The sequence below is a fragment of the Schistocerca cancellata genome, chromosome 2 (assembly GCF_023864275.1).
Source record: "Schistocerca cancellata isolate TAMUIC-IGC-003103 chromosome 2, iqSchCanc2.1, whole genome shotgun sequence".
Taxonomy (NCBI): Eukaryota; Metazoa; Arthropoda; class Insecta; order Orthoptera; family Acrididae; genus Schistocerca; species Schistocerca cancellata.
The window spans coordinates 332,248,463-332,267,554 of NC_064627.1; the positions used below are offsets into that span (position 1 = coordinate 332,248,463).

Consider the following 19,092-nt stretch of genomic DNA (forward strand, 5'->3'; position numbering starts at 1 on the left):
CTACAATGGAAAGAAGATATCTAGGAAGATGGAACATCAACACGATAGTGGACTACTGCTGGATGATAGAAGGAGATGATCCTCAACGAGTCCACAGTTGGAAAAGCAATAAAAGAAGCTTTGACAGAAAGCGAAAGTGTTATTATAAGGACTTATGAGCTTAAAGAGAAATGGAAGTGCACTGGAAATGTAGTTGAGAATATGATTTATAAATAAAATATAATTTTATAACGTTGGAAAAAATTTGATAAATTGCTTAAATTTTGTTTTTATACCCTAAAATACTCCCTTTTTTGTGAGAAACCCTGACATGATAGAAAAAATTGAATTACATTTTTGAAATCAGCGCTGAAAAGTACATAAAAGTCAGCTATCAAATTCCAAACAACTTTCAAAAAATATTTTTTTGCAGATATGTGTTACTTATCATCATGCCCTGAAATGAGGGACATCCTACCGGAGATACTTCCCACCCTTCCTAAACTGGTGTTCCATCACCCACCCAATCTCCACAACATCCTAGTCCATCTCTATGACACACCCAATACCAACCCCTTGCCAGAAGGATCATATCCCTGTGGAAGACCCAGGTGCAAAACCCGCCAAATCATGTCACCCAGCACTTCCTATTCCAGTCCTGTCACAGATTTATCCTACCTTATCAGGGGTCGGGCCACCTTGAAAGCAGCCATGTCATTTATCAGCTTTACTGCAATCACAGCACAATTTTTAATATTGGTATGACTACCAACCAGCTGTCCACCAGGAAGAATGCCACTGCCAAACTGTGGCCAAAGCAAAGTAGATCACCCTGTGGCAAAGCATGCAGCTGAATGTGACACACTTGATTTCAATAGCCATCTCGATCCTTCCTTCCACCACCAGTTCTTCTGAACTGTGCAGAGGAAGTTATCCTTCCAATGCATTCTTCGTTCCTGTAATTATCCTGGCCTCAACGTACTGTAATATACTGTCCCCACACCCTCTGCCCAACAATTTCCACACCCTATGTTCTATCATCTCCTCCCCATTCTAGTTTCCCACCCTATTTATTTGGAGCCTTCTGCCAATACATCCACCCGTCTTTTCTCCTCTCACTTTTTGTTCCTTTTTTCCCCACCTCCCTGCCCCACAACCTCCTGTTGCTGTGCCTGTTGAAATATAGCCTGTGCGCATCCCACAGCATTTGTCTCTCTTCCCATATGTACACTACTATCCCTTCCCCTTCCCCTTCCCCTTCCCCTTCCCCTTCCCCTTCCCCTTCCCCTTCCCCTTCCCCTTCCCCTTCCCCTTCCCCTTCCCCTTCCAGATTGCTGCTTACATCCCACATTAAGTTGCATTCTGTTCAAAAATCATGAGTGGAGGAGACATACTTCGAAAAGGCCAGGACATATGGCAAGATTCCAATTAGATTTCATCTTGGTGTGGAACAGTTTCTGAAATCAGATATTGGATTGTAAGGTATACAGAGTAGTAGATATAGATTCATATCACAATTTAGTAAGAAAAGAAATGCTCTGAGCTCTATGACGCTATAGATAAGGTATAATGAAGAGGTCAGTAGGCAGTTCACTTGAAGAGGAATGGACATCTCTAAAAATGTCAGTCACAAAAGCTGAAAAGAAAACCATAGCTACAAAGAAGGTAACCACGGGTAAAAGAAGAAATACTTCAGTTAATTGATGAAAGAAAGAAAAACAAAAATGTTCAGGGAAAGTGAGGAATACAGAAACACTAGTCACTTAAGAATGAAATAAATAGGAAGTGCAGGGAAGCTAAGGTGAAATGACATCATGAAAAATGTTGGTCAGAAGGACTGACTCAGTATGTAGATAAGTCAAAAAAACCATTGGTGAAATTAAAAGCAAGGGTAGTAACATTAAGAGCATTAAGAGTGCCATAGGAATTCCGTTGTTAAATGTGGAGAAGAGAATGGATATGTGGAAAGAGCACATTGAAGATTTCTATGAGGGTGAGGACTTCTCTGATGATGTGATGGAAGAAGAAACAGGAGTCGACAGGGAAGAAATACAGGATCCGTTATTGGAATCAGAATTTCAAAGGGCATTGGATGATTTAAAATCAAATATGGCAGAAGGGACAGATAACATTAAAATGGAATTTCTAAAATCATTGGGGGAAGTGGCAACAAAATTACTATTTACATTGGTGTGTAGAATTTATGAGACTGGTGATGTACCATCAGATTTCAGGAAGAACATTATCCACACAATTCTGAAGATAGCAAGAGCCAACAGGTGTGAGAATTATTGCACAGTCAGCTTAAAAATCCATGCATCAAAGTTGCTGACTAGAATAATAATAAGAAGAATGAAAAGAAAATTGAAGATCTCTTGCATGATAATCTGTTGGAATTTAGGAAAGGTAAAGGCACCAAAGAGGCAGTTCTTATGTTGCAGTTGACAATAGAAGCAAGACTGAAGAAAAAAGAAGATGTAGTCATAGGATCTGTTGACATGCAAAAAGTGTTCAACAGTTCAAATGGTGCAAGATGTTTGAAATTCCAAGAACAATAGGGGTAAGTTACAAGGAAAGATGGGTAACAGATAATATGTACAAGAACCAAGAGAGAACAATAAGACTGGAAGACCAACAACAAAGAGTTTGGATTAAAAAGGGTGTAAGACGGGGATACAGTCTTTTGCCCCTACTGATCAATCTATACATCAAAGAAACACTGATTGAAATGAAAGAAAGCTTCAAGGGTGGGGTTAAAACTCAAGGTGAAAAAATATTAGTGATAAGATCTTCTGGTGACATTTCTAGCTTCAGTGATACTGAAGAAGATTTACAGGATATGTTGAATGAAATGAACAGTCTAATGAGTGCAGTATACAGACTGAGAGTACTGAAGACAGATGAAAGTAATGAGAAGTAGGTAAAGTTAAGGAATTCTGCTACCTTGGGAAGTCTGGTGTGATATTCCGTAGGCTCTTACTTTGTTTATCAGGCGACAGGGCGGAACTGTATCGAACGCCTTCCGGAAGTCAAGAAAAATAGCATCTACCCGGGAGCCTGTATCTAATATTTCCTGGGTCTCATGAACAAATCAAGCGAGTTAGGTCTCACACGATCACTGTTTCTGGAATCCATGTTGATTCCTACATAGTAGATTCTGGGTTTCCAAAAACGACATGATACTCGAGCAAAAAACATGTTCTAAAATTCTAAAACAGGCCGACGTCAGAGATATAGGTCTATAGTTTTGCGCATCTGCTCGATGACCCTTCTTGAAGACTGGGACTACCTGTGCTCTTTTCCAATCATTTGGAACCTTCCGTTCCTCTAGAGACTTGCGGTACATGGCTGTTAGAAGGGGGGCAAGTTCTTTCGCGTACTCTGTGTAGAATTGAATTGGTATCCCGTCAGGTCCAGTGGACTTTCCTCTGTTGATTGATTCCAGTTGCTTTTCTATACCTTGGACACTTATTTCAATGTCAGCCATTTTTTCGTTTGTGCGAGGATTTAGAGAAGGAACTGCAGTGCGGTCTTCCTCTGTGAAACAGCTTTGGAAAAAGGTGTTTAGTATTTCAGCTTTACGCGTGTCATCCTCTATTTCAATGCCATCATCATCCCAGAGTGTCTGGATATGCTGTTTCGAGCCACTTACTGATTTAATGTAAGACCAGAACTTCCTAGGATTTTCTGTCAAGTCGGTACATAGAATTTTACTTTCGAATTCACTGAAGGCTTCATGCATGGCCCTCCTTACGCTAACTTTGACATCATTTAGCTTCTGGCAACTGACCCTTAACACAGACAAATGTAATGTATTGCGAATACATAGAAAGAAGGATCCTTTACTGTATGATTATATGCTAGTGGAACAAACACTGGCAGCAGTTACTTCTGTAAAATATCTGGGAATATGCGTGCGGAACGATTTGAAGTGGAACAATCATATAAAATTAATTGTTGGTAAGGCGTGTACCAGGTTGAGATTCATTGGGAGAGTCCTTAGAAAATTTAGGTGGCTTACAAAACACTCGTTCGACCTATACTTGAGTATTGCTCATCAGTGTGGGATCCATACCAGATCGGGTTGATGGAGGAGATAGAGAAGATCCAAAGAAGAGCGGTGCGTTTCATCGCAGGCTTATCTGGTAACCGTGATAGCATTACGGAGATGTTTAACAAACTCAAGTGGCAGAGTCTGCAAGAGAGGCACTCTGCATCGTGGTGTAGCTTGCTCGCCAGGTTTCGAGAGGGTGCGTTTCTGGATGAGGTATCGAATATATTGCTTCCCCCTACTTATACCTCCCGAGGAGATCACGAATGTAAAATTAGAGAGATTAGAGCATGCACGGAGGCTTTCAGACAGTCGTTCTTCACGCGAACCATACGCGACTGGAACAGGAAAGGGAAGTAATGACAGTAACACGTAAAGTGCCCTCCACCACACACCGTTGGGTGGCTTGCGGAGTATAAATGTAGATGTAGATGTAGATGAAGGAAATAACCCATGATGGACAGAGCATGGAGGACATAAAAAGCAGACTAACACTGGCAGAAAGGGCATTCTTGGACTAGATAAGTCTACTATTGTCAAACATGGGCCTTAACTTAAGGAAGAAATTTCTTAGAATGTATGTTTAGACCACAGCATTGTATGGTAGTGAAACATGGACTGTGGGAAAACCAGAAAAGAAGAGAATGAAGCAGCTGAGATGTGATGCTACAGCCAAGTGTTGAAAATTAAGGGCAAAAGAAACACATATACACACAGAGACACACATACAAACATCTGCCAAAGTACCTTTGATTACTACCAAAGATCCCTTGGAAACTTAGGTAAAGACACCCATAGCATATACTGCCCTCACCAGTCAGCATCCATGGTGTAGTGTGTATTTCAATAATCAGTTGCCTAGATAACAGCATATCTGGACATGATTATTGACCTGGTTTAACAAGAAATATGATTTGTTTGACCAGGCAACACATTTTCACTGATCCATAGTTTGATCTCAATGACCCTATGCCTAGTGCAATCATAACTGTTGAAGTCATTGGCTCAACATAAGAACACATAGAGACTATCTATCACAGAGCCCTTTTTTTTAGCCATGCCCACTAAATGGAGTGCCCCAAAACAATTGTGCTTGTACCAGCATTGCACTCTGTTATTAGTTCTGACACAGACTGTCACCTATACTGTTTTGCAGAGTGCTCATGTCTCTGACCTCCATATGCTGTGATAAGGAGTGGATGTCCAACATGTTGCACCTACTTGTTATTTCCCCATCCTTCAACCACTTTCCATAGATGTTCAAGGTAGTAGCATGCAAATAGCCAATCAACATCACTGTTTCAAAGATGCTCTTTTCCAGGCACTGGTCCATAACAATTTACCCTTTGTCAAAGTCTTTTGTGAGAGTGGGTTTCCACCACTGTAGACTGTATCATCACTAAAATAATTACACGTTTGTTTCTGCTACACTTATATACTTTCCTTATTGAATCACATGCCCACAACGTCAGAAGGTGGTATACAATATCATGATAGACAGTGGTCATAACGTTTTGGTCAATCAGTGTATGAAAGAATGAAATGGAAGAGATGTAACTTGGCAAAGGTTAGAAATGTGACACAAGTCACTCAGGTCTCAGTAGGAAGAGGAAGCACATGTTTTGAGGATGAAGGGAGATTAAGTAATTGTTTAAAGCATTTCGTGTTTTGTGGAGAACAACTGGCAAGGTCTACATGAAATATTTTGAGTATAATGTTTTCAATCAATGAAAGATCTTTATTCTCATAGTAGAAGGTTCTGAACATGTTATTAGTACTGCTGTTAAAAAAATAAAAAAAATAAAAAAATAAAAAAAAACAACAACTAGAAATATAATGTTTAACAAATCAAATTACTTATATTAAGTTGGCCAGGAGAAAAACTCTCATGTCTTTCGTTAACCTGTAAAAATAATTTCTGGATAATTAATTAAATAATTCATTCATTATTTATTTATTTATTCACATACTGTGATAAAAGTAAACCTTCACTGATTTTGTACAAATCAAGGCAACCATCAACAAAATGAAGTGTCTACAGGGAACTGCATTAACAACTAAGCATTTAATTGTGCTTACTCAAGTAAAATTAACATAGTAAAAGTAAGTGTAAACTCTATGCACTGAAAAAAGTTGCAGCTTTTCAGTTATATTGAGTGTATGCAGTTTATCTCTTTTTGTTAGATTTTTTTATCTCTTTTTATCTCTTTTTGTTAGATTCACATGATCACAAGAGCATTTATAATTGAACAATGCACTATCTGTGTGCCAAAAAATTGGCAACTGTTACTCAGATAAGAGATATTTTGAGTCTTTGAATGTAAATAATTAGATAATTTTTGCAAAGTGTTGTTAATTTTTCTTTAATATTATAGTGATTCCTCATTTCCTGCTTTATGCTGGAGGAAGCCACTGAAGATCCTTATCCCACAACAAAGAACCCCACCCAGTATCCTTGTACTGTGGCTGCATAAGGCATATCCATATTGTTTAGTTTATAACTCTTCACCAAAATAATTATAAGAAAGAGGAATGGAATAAAGGTAAAGTGTGTTTCTAAATACTTAGTAAGTGTGTAAGTATCCCATCTAAATAACAGACTGAGCTGTATAGGGAGTACTCAAAGCAAGCTCTTTCAAGGTCATGAAATGTTGTTGTTCAGCAGAGATGAACTTGCCTGTTTTCTTTTTAAGATACTGCTTGGACGTGACAGTGTTGTGTAAATAGTGCAACTGATGCATTTAGGCAGAAAAACACAACAATCTGTCCTTCATTCTTACGTGCTAATGTTGCTAAGAAATTGACAAAGTGGCTGTTTCAGTATTTTTAATCAAATTCTTGCAAGGAACAATACTTCCCTACGCAGCATTCACGTAAAATGGCAGGAGATAAAATTAATACATTACGCTTAATTTTTCATTTAGGTACAGTTTTGCATCATGCTTTGGTAATTTATTATTTAGCTGATGCTGTAATCTGTGTGAGAAAGATAAATAATCCCTGGATTCAACGCCTTGAAAGATTTCAAGGAAGATTTTTAACAATGTGGAATTTTGTAAGTTCCTTTGTTAATTCTGTTTCATTGCTCATGGTCTTTCTTAGCTTTTTTGTAATAAAAGGAAAATTCGCTTGAGATACCTACAAAAAGAGACAGAATGGCTGGGAAGCACACACACATTCAGGGGGAGAAATTCCAGTACTGCCAATAGATAGCCTATATTTCAAAGTGAAGAAATTATTCCTAGCTATCAGATCCATTAGTATCTCTTTGTCCCTGTAATTTTTTTAACTTGAGATTATTGTTCCCACCCTTTTCTAGAAATTACAGCTATGATAATATTTTTGTTCAATGTAAGTTTCTTCTTTTACTTTCTATAACAGGAGAACTATTTGCAATATTTACACAAGTCTTACATTAAAATAATTATGAGGTATGTATAATTTTAAATAAAATCTGCCATTTGATTTATATTTCCCTCATTTCTATAATTATTGTTGAAACTAAAGAACTCCTTATACTGATATTTTTCATGACTTAAAACAAGCTGTATAACATATTTAGTTCTACAATAATATTACAGCATATGCTTCAAAGTTAGTTTCTGCTTTTCTTCCAGGCAATGCAGGCATTTTATTACACTGTGTGTATTTTGCAAGATACACTAGAACTGAAGTCAAATAATCATTTGCAACAAATGAATCACTATATAAGGAAACTCAACAGTTATATCTTCCAGGCCTTTGTATTTCCATTATCTCCTGTAAGTATAAATTTGTAAAAATGTAGTTTAGTTTGTATGAATGTGATGTTTCCTACTGCATACTGGTGATGAAAAGCTGTCAAATTTCGATCAGTCAGGAAATGCAAGAGATTTAATCAGTACTTCAGTTTTTAGTTCTCTATATTCTTTACATATTTCAGTAGTTGAGCATGTTTATAACAAGACTCCGTTTCTGATATGATTATCAAACAAAGTGAAATGAAAGGTAAAGAACTGACAGAATTACATTTTGAAAAAATCACTTATTTATTTTTATTTCACTAATTATTCCCTAAATCAAGCACATATTGCAGTGTAAGCCATTGAACTGAATTGAAATTAATTTTATTTGATCCTGGGGTATAAGTGTACATGTTTTAAATATCAAAGGATATCCAGTTTCCTGCTCCATATCACCAGTAAATGAACCTTTGTAAAAGAATATGAAATTATAAAGATTGATGCAGTCTCCACATCGAAACTATCTGTACTCTTTGTGTTGTAAGTGTGAATTTAATTGTTACCAGTAATCCTAAATTCATCTTATTTTTAACCACAAATTTCATTATGGAGTGAGTGTACTGGTTCTGCAAGAATTCCTCGGTGCCTGAAGAGGCTTGTGAAAGATGTTCTACTATCAACTGCACAAAATTTGCTTACTGCACATTTAGGTAGAATAAATATTTTTGACCTTATCCACATACCTCAGAACACTATGTCATAGGACAGTACCACAGTCTAACATATCATAAAATTTGCAAGCAAATCCTGACACTGCAGTTTAGTAACATTATGGTATATACCTCTCAGGGTCCTTTCGAAACCTAAAATCTTCTTCTTGTTGGTGCTACAATTTATTGTGCTATGCTCCCATTTGTAAAAACCATTGTACAAACCAAAATAAACAACTACTATTTGCTTTCGCTTTCACGATCACGGCAAACTCAACATTTTAACTTACTGGTCGCTTGGCGTGCTGCTGGTGCAATAGGCAACAAAATCCAGACAAAGTGTCATGACTGTTATATTAGACCGTGACAGTACTGAGTGGAAGTTTGCAATACTGACTGCATATCAACACAGTGAGAGAGATTTTTTAAGTCCAGAACAGGCAGTGCTGGTTTTTTGGTTAACTTATGCACTTGCTGCAACCATTTCAGTTTATTATTCATCTGGACACCTAGACACACTATACATGCAGCCTCATACAATACGCATCCATTTGTTTGTATTTCTGGTTACTGTAAATAATTGTTATGTGCTTAGAATTTTATAATGTGAATACTTCATGTTTGTTAAGAATTAGTTGTATGCCTTATCCATCATTCTATTGGCTGTGTTTGGTCTGGATGTGTTTGGGTCCATTACCATTCAGTGTGTCGTCAGCAAATACAGTTTTTGAAGGATCTTCCAGTGCCCCATTTATGTACACCAAGAACAAAAGTGATCCAAGTGCCAAAGACCCATTCATTCATTGCATTCCATATACCCCATCAAGAAAGAGAATGTTCAGGGATGTGGAACAAGTCAAGGTATACATTAGAACAAGAAAAACCATCATATAAACAAACTGTTTACTGTATTAACTATAAACTATCAGTATATTTCTTAATGCTGCTGCCTCTTCAGTTTTACTTCATAGCAACAGTTTATCTACTATTAGCAGGTTATGTTTACTTGGTTACAATGGTATTTTTTAAAGAAAGTATTTTTTACATCTGTAAATTCTGAGTATTATTTACAGTACATTTCTACTTGCCACATAGCTGTATAACAAACTTGTATTCCAGAATTTGAAACACGAACAGCTGCTAGGATGAGTTTCTTAGAAGTAGATACCTTAGGGGTTGCAAAGCAACTCAAATCGCTTGATATGGGCAAGTCTTCAGGTCCAGATTGTATACCGATTAGGTTCCTTTCAGATTACGCTGATACAATAGCTACTTAGCAATCATATACAACCACTCGCTCACCGATAGATCTGTACCTACAGATTGGAAAATTGCGCAGGTTGCACCAGTGTTTAAGAAGGGTCGTAGGAGTAATCCATCGAACTACAGACCTATATCATTGACGTCGGTTTGTGGTAGGGTTTTGGAGCATATACTGTATTCAAACATTGTGAATCACCTCAAAGGGAACGATCTATTGATACGTAATCAGCATGGTTTCAGAAAACATTGTTCTTGTGCAACGCAGCTAGCTCTTTATTCCCACGAAGTAATGGCCGCTATCGACAGGGGATCTCAAGTTGATTCCGTATCTCTAGATTTTCGGAAAGCTTTTGACACCGTTCCTCACAAGTGACTTCTAATCAAGCTGCAGGCCTATGGGGTATCGTCTCAGTTGTGTGACTGGACTCATGATTTCCTGTCAGGAAGGTCGCAGTTCGTAGTAATAGATGGCAAATCATCGAGTAAAACTGAATTGATATCAGGTGTTCCCCAGGGAAGTGTCCTGGGACCTCTGCTGTTCCTGATCTATATAAATGACCTGGGTGACAATCTGAGCAGTTCTCTTAGGTTGTTCGCAGATGATGCTGTAATTTACAGTCTAGTAAGGTCATCCAAAGACCAGTATCAGTTGCAAAGTGATTTAAAAAAGATAGCTGTATGGTGTGGCAGGTGGCAGTCGACGCTAAATAATGAAAAGTGTGAGGTGATCCACATGAGTTCCAAAAGAAATCCGTTGGAGTTCAATTACTCGATAAATAGTACAACTCTCAAGGGTGTCAATTCAACTAAGTACCTGGGTGTTAAAATTATGAACAACTTCAGTTGGAAAGACCACATAGATAATAGTGTGGGGAAGGCGAGCCAAAGGTTGCATTTCATTGGCAGCAGGACACTTAGAAGATGCAACAAGTCCTCTAAAGAGACAGCTTACACTACACTCGTTCATCCTCTATTAGAATATTGCTGCGTGGTGTGGAATCCTAACCAGGTGGGATTGACGGAGCACATCGAAAGGGTGCAAAAAAGGGCAGCTCGTTTTGTATTATCATGTAATAGTGGAGAGAGTGTGGCAGATATGATACACGAGTTGGGATGGAAGTCATTAAAGCAAAGACGTTTTTCGTCGCGGCAAGATCTATTTACGAAATTTCAGTCACCAACTTTCTCTTCTGAATGCGAAAATATTTTGTTGAGCCCAACCTACATAGTTAGGGATGATCATCAGAATAAAATAAGAGAAATCAGAGCTCGAACAGAAAGGTTTAGGTGTTCATTTTTCCCGCGCGCTGTTCAGGAGTGGAATGGTAGAGAGATAGTATGATTATGGTTCGATGAACCCTCTGCCAAGCACTTAAATGTGAATTGCAGAGTAGTCATGTAGTTACACAGTTTAATTCTTCATTTATTTGCGTGTTTTGGTACTTGCATTGTTTAATTCATAAATTTCGGGCGTATTATAATATTTGAGAGTTGTAGCATCGCATTTTAGTACCTGAATAGTGTAAAATCGCGCAGTCTCCTTCCGCCACCGAGCAGTGTGTCAGCAGTGCGCAAGTAGCAGCATTACTGCATTTACTAGGCAATCTTGTATTTTAATAACCATTTAAATTTTGTGTCGATTTGTTTGCGCTCTCTGTAGATTAGTTCGGACGTTCTTTGCACAACAGTTTTTAGCATGGATAGGGACTGCAACTGCTGTGTGTTCGGATGCAGGCTGAGTTGGCATCCCTTCGCTCCCAGCTTCAGGCAGTGTTGGCTTTGGTCACACAGCTTGAGGCTGTTGCCAATGGGCATCACTGTGGGGGTCCGGATGGGGGTTTGTCGAGGACGGCCAGCTCGTCCCACGCATCCCCCGATTGGACTACAACTGTGGTTGCCCAGGATACTGCCCGCATTGAGGCTGATCCCTCACCTGTGGTAGAGTGGGAGGTCGTCTCAAGGTGTGGCAGGGGGCGAAAGACATTCTGGAGGGCTGAACGGAAGGCCTCTCAAGTTTGTCTGACGAACCAGTTTCAGGCTCTGTCTCAGGCTTATACTGATCTTCGGCCTGACATGGCTGCTTGTCCTGTTCCAGAGGTTGCCCCTCAGTCTGCAAGATCCGGGCGGTCACAGAGGGTGGGCTTACTGGTAGTTGGGAGTTCCAACGTCAGGCGCATAATGGGGCCCCTTAGGGATATGGCAGCAAGAGAGGGGAAGAAAACCAATGTGCACTCCGTGTGCATACCGGGGGGAGTCATTCCAGATGTGGAAAGGGTCCTTCCGGATGCCATGAAGGGTACAGGGTGCACCCATCTGCAGGTGGTCGCTCATGTGGGCACCAATGATGTGTGTCGCTATGGATCAGAGGAAATCCTCTCTGGCTTCCAGCGGCTATCTGATTTGGTGAAGACTGCCAGTCTCGCTAGCAGGATGAAAGCAGAGCTCACCATCTGCAGCATTGTCGACAGGACTGACTACGGACCTTTGGTACAGAGTCGAGTGGAGGGTCTGAATCAGAGGCTGAGATGGTTCTGCAACTGTATGGGCTGCAGATTCTTCAACTTGCGCCGTAGGGTGGTGGGGTTTCAGGTTTCGCTGGATAGGTCAGGAGTCCACTACACACAACAAGCGGCTACACGGGTAGCAGGGGTTGTGTGGTGTGGGCTGGGCGGTTTTTTAGGTTAGATGGCCTTGGGCAAGTACAGAAAGGGCAACAGCCTCAACGAGTGCGGGGCAAAGTCAGTACATGCGGGGACCAAGCAGCAATCGGTATTGTAATTGTAAACTGTCGAAGCTGCGTTGGTAAAGTACCGGAACTTCAAGTGCTGATAGAAAGCACCAAAGCTAAAATCGTTATAGGTACAGAGAGCTGGCTGAAGCCAGAGATAAATTCTGCTGAAATTTTTACAAAGGCAGAGATGGTGTTCAGAAAGGATGGATTGCTTGCAACCGGTGGTGGAGTGTTCGTCGCTGTTAGTAGTAGTTTATCCTGTAGTGAAGTAGAAGTGGATAGTTCCTGTGAATTATTATGGGTGGAGGTTACACTCAACAACCGAGCTAGGTTAATAATTGGCTCCTTTTACCAACCTCCCGACTCAGCAGCATTAGTGGCAGAACAACTGAGAGAAAATTTGGAATACATTTCACATAAATTTTCTCAGCATGTTATAGTCTTAGGTGGAGATTTCAATTTACCAGATATAGAATGGGACACTCAGAAGTTTAGGACGGGTGGTAGGGACAGAGCATCGAGTGACATTATACTGAGTGCACTATCCAAAAATTACCTCGAGCAATTAAACAGAGAACCGACTCGTGGAGGTAACATCTTGGACCTACTGATAACAAACAGACCCAAACTTTTCGACTCTGTATGTGCAGAACAGGGAATCAGTGATCATAAGGCCGTTGCAGCATCCCTGAATATGGAAGTTAATAGGAATATAAAAAAAGGGAGGAAGGTTTATCTGTTTAGCAAGAGTAATAGAAGGCAGATTTCAGACTACCTAACAGATGAAAACGAAAATTTCTGTTCCGACACTGACAATGTTGAGTGTTTATGGAAAAAGTTCAAGGCAATCGTAAAATGCGTTTTAGACAGGTACATGCCGAGTAAAACTGTGAGGGATGGGAAAAACCCACCGTGGTACAACAACAAAGTTAGGAAACTACTGCGAAAGCAAAGAGAGCTTCACTGCAAGTTTAAACGCAGCCAAAACCTCTCAGACAAACAGAAGCTAAACAATGTCAAAGTTTGCATAAGGAGGGCTATGCGTGAAGCGTTCAGTGAATTCGAAAGTAAAATTCTATTTACAGACTTGACAGAAAATCCTAGGAAGTTCTGGTCTTACGTTAAATCAGTAAGTGGCTCGAAACAGCATATCCAGACACTCCGGGATGATGAAGGCATTGAAACAGAGGATGACACGCATAAAGCTTAAATACTAAACACCTTTTTCCAAAGCTGTTTCACAGAGGAGGACCGCACTGCAGTTCCTTCTCTAAATCCTTGCACAAACGAAAAAATAGCTGACATCGAAATAAGTGTCCAAGGAATAGAAAAGCAACTGGAATCACTCAACAGAGGAAAGTCCACTGGACCTATATATATATATATATATATATATATATATATATATATATATATATATATATATATATATATATATATATATATAAACAAAGATGATGTGACTTACCAAACAAAAGCACTGGCACGTTGATACACACACAAACATACACACAAAATTCTAGCTTTCGCAACCAATGGTTGCCTTGTCAGGAAAGAGGGAAGGAGAGGGAAAGACGAAAGGATTTGGGTTTTAAGGGAGAGGGTAAGGAGTCATTCCTATCCCGGGAGTGGAAAGACTTACCTTAGGGGGAAAAAAGGACGAGTATACACTCGCGCACACACACATATCCATCCACACATATACAGACATGAGCAGACATATACAGAGGCAAAGAGTTTATTATTTCTGACATAGATTATGTGTTTTGGCTAACTGCTATCATCAGATCTGTCATGAGACAGAAAACATAAATATGAGATATACAGTTCTTTGCACATATTACAAAAATATTTTTGTAAGAAAAAAATAGTCACAGGATGCATGTTATTTCATGAGATTACAAAATGAGAAGTGCTTGCAATTAATAGGGTACAAATACAATAACACAGATTCACAATACATATCAAATTACATGAATGCATGGTGTCTGTTTTTTCCGACATGTCATAAGGTGGTGCTGAAAACACTATAATAGTGTAATCTATTTGATATATGACAGAAAAATGGAAACATGAATAAAATTTAAATTAGATTAAAAATATAATTTCCTTTTATTATTAATGTGTTAAGTAAACATTAAAAATGACAAATCCATATGCGTTGATACATATGCATCTGTATGGCTCATGTGTGATTTTAACAAACTTAGTGTGAGACAAGAGTAACACAACAGTAAAACAGCTTAGAGTAAAATATTGAAACTTCAAATGCAACACTACAGACCAAACAGAGAGAAATCATGGAGCACTAAACAAACAATAAGCAAATGATATAGTAAAAAGCAATGATAAAACTGTAGGTAAAATATTCTAAGGCAACCAGTGCATAACCTATGTGGAGCCAATAAAAAATAATGTGAGGGTGGTGCAGTTGGTTTGTTAAAGTACTCAAATGTGCTTTAAATGTGATCTTGCTCAAGCATTTGATTGTGCAGGTAAAAAAATTTTACTAAGCACACAAAATTGTAGGTGTTAAAAACACTCCACTTGCATAGCAGGAGTCTTATCTACATCTACATCTACATGCTACTCTGCAATTCACATTTAAGTGCTTGGCAGAGGGTTCATCAAACCACAATCATACTATCTCTCTACCATTCCACTCCTGAACTCTTTGCGTCTGTATATGTCTGCTCGTGTCTGTATATGTGTGGATGGATATGTGTGTGTGCGCGAGTGTATACCCGTCCTTTTTTCCCCCTAAGGTAAGTCTTTCCACTCCCGGGATTGGAATGACTCCTTACCCTCTCCCTTAAAACCCACATCCTTTCTTCTTTCCCTCTCCTTCCCTCTTTCCTGATGAGGCAACAGTTTGTTGCGAAAGCTTGAATTTTGTGTGTATGTTTGTGTTCGTTTGTGTGTCTGTCGACCTGCCAGCACTTTCATTTGGTAAGTCACATCATCTTTGTTTATATATATATATATATATATATACAAATGTCTGCTTGTGTCTGTGTATATGTGGATGGATATCTGTGTGTGTGCGAGTGTATACCTGTCCTTTTTTCCCCCTAAGGTAAGTCTTTCCGCTCCCGGGATTGGAATGACTCCTTACCCTCTCCCTTAAAACCCATATCCTTTTGTCTTTCCTTCTCCTTCCCTCTTTCCTGACGAGGCAACCGTTGGTTGCGAAAGCTTGAATTTTGTGTGTATGTTTGTGTTTGTTTGTGTGTCTGTCGACCTGCCAGCACTTTCATTTGGTATATATATATATATATATATATATATATATATATATATATATATATATATATATTTGCTGGCAGGTCGATAGAACACAAACAAACACAAAAATACACACAAAATTCTAGCTTTCGCAACCAACGGTTGCCTCGTCAGGAAAGAGGGAAGGAGAAGGAAAGACAAAAGGATATGGGTTTTAAGGGAGAGGGTAAGGAGTCATTCCTATCCCGGGAGTGGAAAGACTTACCTTAGGGGGAAAAAAGGACAGGTATACACTCGCACACACACACATATCCATCCACACATACACAGACACAAGCAGACATTTGTAAAGGCAAAGAGTTTGGGCAGAGATGTCAGTCGGGACGGAAGTACAGAGGCAAAGATGATGTTGAAAGACAGGTGAGGTATGAGCGGCGGCAGATTGAAATTAGAAATTAGCGGAGATTGAGGCCTGGTGGATAGCGAGAAGAGAGGATATGCTGAAGGGCAAGTTCCCATCTCCGGAGTACTGACAGGTTGGTGTTAGTGGGAAGTATCCAGATAACCCGGACGGTGTAACACTGTGCCAAGATGTGCTGGCCGTGCACCAAGGCATGTTTAGCCACAGGGTGATCCTCATTACCAACAAACACTGTCTGCCTGTGTCCATTCATGCGAATGGACAGTTTGTTGCTGGTCATTCCCACATAGAACGCTTCACAGTGTAGGCAGGTCAGTTGGTAAATCACGTGGGTGCTTTCACACGTGGCTCTGCCTTTGATCGTGTACACCTTCCGGGTTACAGGACTGGAATAGGTGGTGGTGGGAGGGTGCATGGGACAGGTTTTACACCGGGGGCGGTTACAGGGGTAGGAGCCAGAGGGTAGGGAAGGTGGTTTGGGGATTTCATAGGGATGAACTAAGAGGTTACGAAGGTTAGGTGGACGGCGGAAAGACACTCTTGGTGGAGTGGGGAGGATTTCATGAAGGATGGAGATCCCTACCTTCTGGCTCCTACCCCTGTAACCGCCCCCGGTGTAAAACCTGTCCCATGCACCCTCCCACCACCACCTATTCCAGTCCTGTAACCCGGAAGGTGTACACGATCAAAGGCAGAGCCACGTGTGAAAGCACCCACGTGATTTACCAACTGACCTGCCTACACTGTGAAGCGTTCTATGTGGGAATGACCAGCAACAAACTGTCCATTCGCATGAATGGACACAGGCAGACAGTGTTTGTTGGTAATGAGGATCACCCTGTGGCTAAACATGCCTTGGTGCACGGCCAGCACATCTTGGCACAGTGTTACACCGTCCGGGTTATCTGGATACTTCCCACTAACACCAACCTGTCAGAACTCCGGAGATGGGAACTTGCCCTTCAGCATATCCTCTCTTCTCGCTATCCGCCAGGCCTCAATCTCCGCTAATGTCTAATTTCAATCTGCCGCCGCTCATACCTCACCTGTCTTTCAACATCATCTTTGCCTCTGTACTTCCGTCCCGACTGACATCTCTGCCCAAACTCTTTGCCTTTACAAATGTCTGCTTGTGTCTGTGTATGTGTGGATGGATATGTGTGTGTGTGCGAGTTTATACCTGTCCTTTTTTCCCCATAAGGTAAGTCTTTCCGCTCCCGGGATTGGAATGACTCCTTACCCTCTCCCTTAAAACCCATATCCTTTTGTCTTTCCTTCTCCTTCCCTCTTTCCTGATGAGGCAACCGTTGGTTGTGAAAGCTAGAATTTTGTGTGTATGTTTGTGTTTGTTTGTGTGTCTATCGACCTGCCAGCGCTTTTGTTTGGTAAGTCTCATCACCTTGCTTTTTAAATATATTTTTCCCACGTGGAATGTTTCCCTCTATTATATTCATATATATAAAACAAAGATGATTTGACTTACCAAACGAAAGCGCTGGCACGTCGATACACACACAAACAAACACAAACATACACACAAAATTCTAGCTTTCACAACCAATGGTTGCCTCGTCAGGAAAGAGGGAAGGAGATGGAAAGCAGAATGCTAGTATAAGTGGCTTTTCATTGCACCTATCTGCAACTCAACATATCATGAGTAATCTTTACAATGAGTTATATCACGAGTCATGTTGCACCATATAATTATAACTGGGAAGAAATAATTACAAATACTAAAATGTTGTACTTATCTTTTCTGGGTCTCTTGTAGACCATTTGCAATCCATTTCAATCTCAATCCCAAATTTGTTATTGTACTGATTGAAACACTATTTGTGGTTTTAAATGTGGACATTTATTTAAAAATCAACACAAAGAACATACATATCAGAAAAAATTTGACAATGCTCTTTATAACAACTGAATCAGCTGCATGTTTAATACATATTATTTTTTGAGAACTGATTTGTCGTAGGTATATGATTATTTTCAATACATGTTTATGTTTCTCATATATAGATGATTATTTGGCAAACAAGAAGAAAAAGGTTTGTCTAAGATCCTATAACAACATAACCATTTACACAAAGTTCCATTTTTTATGGTGCACCATGAACTGCTTTTCATACAATATTCACACGGTTTAGTTCTGTATGTCTGCTGCTCATGGTCTCTTGGTAGCATTCTTGCTTCCCCAGCATGGGGTCCCGGGTTTGATTCTCACCGAGGTCAGGGATTTTCACCTGCCCTTAGTTGCCTGGGTGTTGTTGTGTCATCTTCATCATCATTCACCCCCATTATGCTCAGAGGAAGACAACGGAAAACCACCTCCATTAGGATCTCATCTAGTATGGCAGTGTGGGTCTCCTGCATCGTTCCCCTACACTCTGTTAAGAAGCATGGAACTTCATTTCCATTAGTTCTATATGGGACATCATGAAACATTTGTTCATATGAAAGGCAACTTCTGCATATGTTACAATCAAAACAGATTTCCTCATTATCCCCTTGATCATAATAAACTTTACACTTTCTAGAGGGAGCAATTTTCTTCTGAGTCAGCAATATTTTCACTGGAATACGTCCTCAGCTTCTGGCTTTTGCACCGTAAATTTGAATCTCTTGTAATAGAGTTAAAAAAAGCATTGTTAGAAATTCATTTAGACTTGGGAGTTCCTTAGGATTTTGTCTCAGATTTCACAGTGCAAATACTAGTTTTATGACAATTAGCTTCATTGTCTGAGTCCCAACAAATCACCTTTGAATAGTTCATAGTGTGCCTTGCTGTTGCATTGGCACATATTTCTTTCATCACTGTGCTTTGTTGCATTCTTCCAGGTTCCCTGTTGTTCCCAGAATGCCACTTTTTTCTTCACTTGATGACACACTATTCACTATACTATAAGTATCATATGTAGTGTCATAGCCTGCACCATTATTCAAAAGATTCAGATTCTGCTTCATGGGGGTCTGTTATGATGCCACTTACT

At 39.7% G+C, this 19,092-nt stretch overlaps 1 protein-coding gene across 1 annotated transcript in view; it reads left to right on the top strand.

Annotated features, from left to right (window-relative positions):
- Window positions 1-6,908: 6,908 nt before the first annotated feature.
- Window positions 6,909-19,092, top strand: part of LOC126153810 (androgen-dependent TFPI-regulating protein-like) — an 82,482-nt gene continuing 70,298 nt past the window's right edge. The window contains exons 1-2 of the mRNA XM_049916095.1: window positions 6,909-7,085; window positions 7,648-7,791. Coding sequence (XP_049772052.1) covers window positions 6,909-7,085; window positions 7,648-7,791 — 321 coding nt within the window. The remainder of the gene's footprint in view (window positions 7,086-7,647; window positions 7,792-19,092) is intronic.